This window comes from Eimeria mitis, genomic scaffold (assembly GCF_000499745.2).
Source record: "Eimeria mitis Houghton genomic scaffold, Emh_scaff2308, whole genome shotgun sequence".
Taxonomy (NCBI): domain Eukaryota; phylum Apicomplexa; class Conoidasida; order Eucoccidiorida; family Eimeriidae; genus Eimeria; species Eimeria mitis.
This window is the reverse complement of record NW_013570639.1, coordinates 3,450-3,660: the sequence shown is the minus strand read 5'-3', so window position 1 is coordinate 3,660 and position 211 is coordinate 3,450. Positions and strand designations below refer to the sequence as shown.

At 49.8% G+C, this 211-nt stretch overlaps 1 protein-coding gene across 1 annotated transcript in view; it reads left to right on the top strand.

The window, feature by feature from the left end:
- EMH_0051860 (uncharacterized protein) overlaps nucleotides 1–211 on the top strand; it is a gene marked incomplete at both ends in the record, with an annotated part of 585 nt that overhangs the window by 138 nt on the left and 236 nt on the right. The window contains 2 exons of the mRNA XM_013496809.1: nucleotides 3–31; nucleotides 167–211. Of these exons, the coding sequence (XP_013352263.1) occupies nucleotides 3–31; nucleotides 167–211 (74 nt within the window). The remainder of the gene's footprint in view (nucleotides 1–2; nucleotides 32–166) is intronic.

Sequence of the window (211 nt, the reverse complement as noted above, 5' to 3'; positions counted from 1 at the left end):
CAGCAGCAGCAGCAGCAGATTCGATGCTGCGGTCAGACTCGGCGGCAGCGGACCCCCCTGTTGCTGCTGCAGTGAATATAGTTGTTAATATATATTCTTTTTTAGTAATTGACTTTAATAGACTTGCTGGCAGCAACTTCATCTATTTCTTTTGCTTCTGCTGCAGCAGCACAGCAGCAGCAAAGGGCCCCTCTTGTCGGCAGCAAGAGCG